The sequence below is a fragment of the Brassica oleracea genome, chromosome C8, assembly GCF_000695525.1.
Source record: "Brassica oleracea var. oleracea cultivar TO1000 chromosome C8, BOL, whole genome shotgun sequence".
In the NCBI taxonomy this organism is placed as follows: Eukaryota; Viridiplantae; Streptophyta; class Magnoliopsida; order Brassicales; family Brassicaceae; genus Brassica; species Brassica oleracea.
In genome coordinates, this window is record NC_027755.1 from 17,677,682 (window position 1) to 17,679,812 (window position 2,131).

The following is a 2,131-nucleotide window of genomic DNA, read 5'->3' on the forward strand; positions in this document are numbered from 1 at the left end:
TTTCAATTAATTGAAAAGCTCTCGTATGAACGACATGTAAGCAGAAATCATTTAATTGACTTCTCAATTAATATACAGGGAGATTGATTTGAATCGGTCAATGGTGATTTTAAAAATCATATTTGGTTGAGCAAATATTAGTAGTCAAAGATTTATTCTCAGAAGTTTCATATTTGAAAAGGATCGTTTCCATTAATTTCTCCATATCAATTTATTTCCATAAGGGCCAACATGAGAACACAAAACACTTATTAACATAGAAAATGTAAAAACACCACTGACTGAGACTGGCCCAAAATCCACTTGCTCCACCGGCCATGGCCGTGATTTGCGGTTCCTCGTGTTGGAATCCATCGACAACGAGAATTTCATTTTTGCTTAGTAATTAAACTCGTTTTAACAAAAGAAAAACAAATAACACGTTCATACAACTCACAAAAACAACTAATTATTCATTCCCGACATTTCTCCCAAAATTGTTTTACATACTGACAACCCAACACTAAATTAGATCTCAACAAAATCATTTAACGCTAAGAAACGAACAAAATGTAACATTATCAAAACTCAAAAAACTTCGGACAAAATTTGACACACACTGGCGATATTTGCAACCAATGTTAGCCTGTTTTTTCTTTTGTAAAATATCACACAGCCAAAAGATCAGAAATCAAAGATTCATCCAGATCGTTTAACACTGATCCTATCTCTTTGATATCGGGATAATAGTTTTCTCCTCCTATGTTGTCATCAAAAAACATCAGGCCGTTGAAGAAATCCTTGTCTGATGATTCAATAGTAGACATAGATTGATCGAAGATAGAGATGTCGGGTAATGATTCATTGAAATATTTGTCGAGAAATGGAATGTCCAATGGAAATGAATCATCAGTATTACTACTAATATCTTCTCCAACGGACCAACTTATTGGTTCCCGTTCAGGGAACTCTTGTTTAACCGGTTTGATCGGTTCATCGGTTAGCTCGGAGATTTGGTAGTTGAGAACCGATGTTGGAGATAATAGATGATGAGAATCGTCCATTGATTCTGAAGTCAAAGAAACCGATATGTTCCTAACTGGTTCCGGTTCCGGTTCAGGTTCTGTTGGTACAGTGAAGTTGGTGAGAGCATCAGGGCCACGAAGCCTGATTGCTGCGTTGTCGTAGACCATGGCAGCTTCCTCGGCCGTTGAGAAAGTACCGAGCCAGATCCTCCGGCGTTGCTCCGGATCACGAATCTCCGCCGCGTATTTTCCCCATGGTCGCCGCCTCACGCCGCGGAACTTCCTCGGGTTTTGTTCAACGCCGGAAACAGAGACCTTCTGAAGCGGAGGATCAACGGCGGTGAGAGTTTTTCCGGCCGAGACTTCGCCGGAGGAGGAGCTAGGTTCGACTCTGATCTCGTTGATCAGTCTCTTGACGCGTCTTCTTGGGAACAAAAACTCCTCATCGTCGCTTGATGAATCAGTGGCATCACGGTCCATCACGCACAAACGGACCAATCTGGCCGAGCCACGACCAGTACTGATCTTCTTCTTGTTCTCCACCGGTAACTTTTTAGTGTACTTCTTGATGACTGTCTTGTGCTCCGTGTACTTCACTGGTCTTAACTCCATATATTCGTCCATACTCATCCCCTTGACCTATTCAAGTTTTCTTGGCTTCTAAAGATTTAGTGAATCGGAGAGATTTGGACAAAGAGAAACGCAGACAAGGGTCAGTAAATTTAAAGTGGAGGATTCGGAATTCACTGTTTCTTTAATCCTATTTTATAGGATCTTTTGGGGGTGAGTATAAGTAAAATATAGAAATAAAATATTTTTCAAATTATTAGCTTTTATTTGATTGTTTCTTATTTTTGCTTGAAATATTCTCATTTCTGATTTAGTTGAGATTGACATAAGGGCCGCCACATTATTGTCAGTGAATATCATAACGACATGCTTATAGTTGTCTTATTTTTCTTCCTTTGGATGACTACTTTTGTGCCGAGTACATTCTGAAATCTCGGCGCCAGTTAGTCCTGAGACGGATCGGATATCCGGAGTATTTTGAGATATCCGGATTCGGATTCGCCAGATCCGTAAAATTACTATCCGAATCCAGATTCGGGCTCTCCGGATATCCCGAA

General features: G+C 40.1%; 1 protein-coding gene across 1 annotated transcript; it reads right to left on the reverse strand.

Moving 5' to 3' along the window:
• Positions 1-232: 232 nt before the first annotated feature.
• On the reverse strand, positions 233-1,802 carry LOC106309945 (ethylene-responsive transcription factor CRF4-like). Its single transcript, XM_013747108.1, has one exon. It carries the CDS (start codon positions 1,632-1,634, stop codon positions 648-650), a length of 987 nt encoding a protein of 328 aa, XP_013602562.1. The 5' UTR covers positions 1,635-1,802; the 3' UTR covers positions 233-647.
• Between the last annotated feature and the right edge of the window lie 329 nt (positions 1,803-2,131).

What these genes read in the sequence shown, in the direction of transcription:
- LOC106309945 (XM_013747108.1), bottom strand. Translation starts at nt 1,634, where the DNA reads ATGAGTATGGACGAATATATGGAGTTAAGACCAGTGAAGTACACGGAG.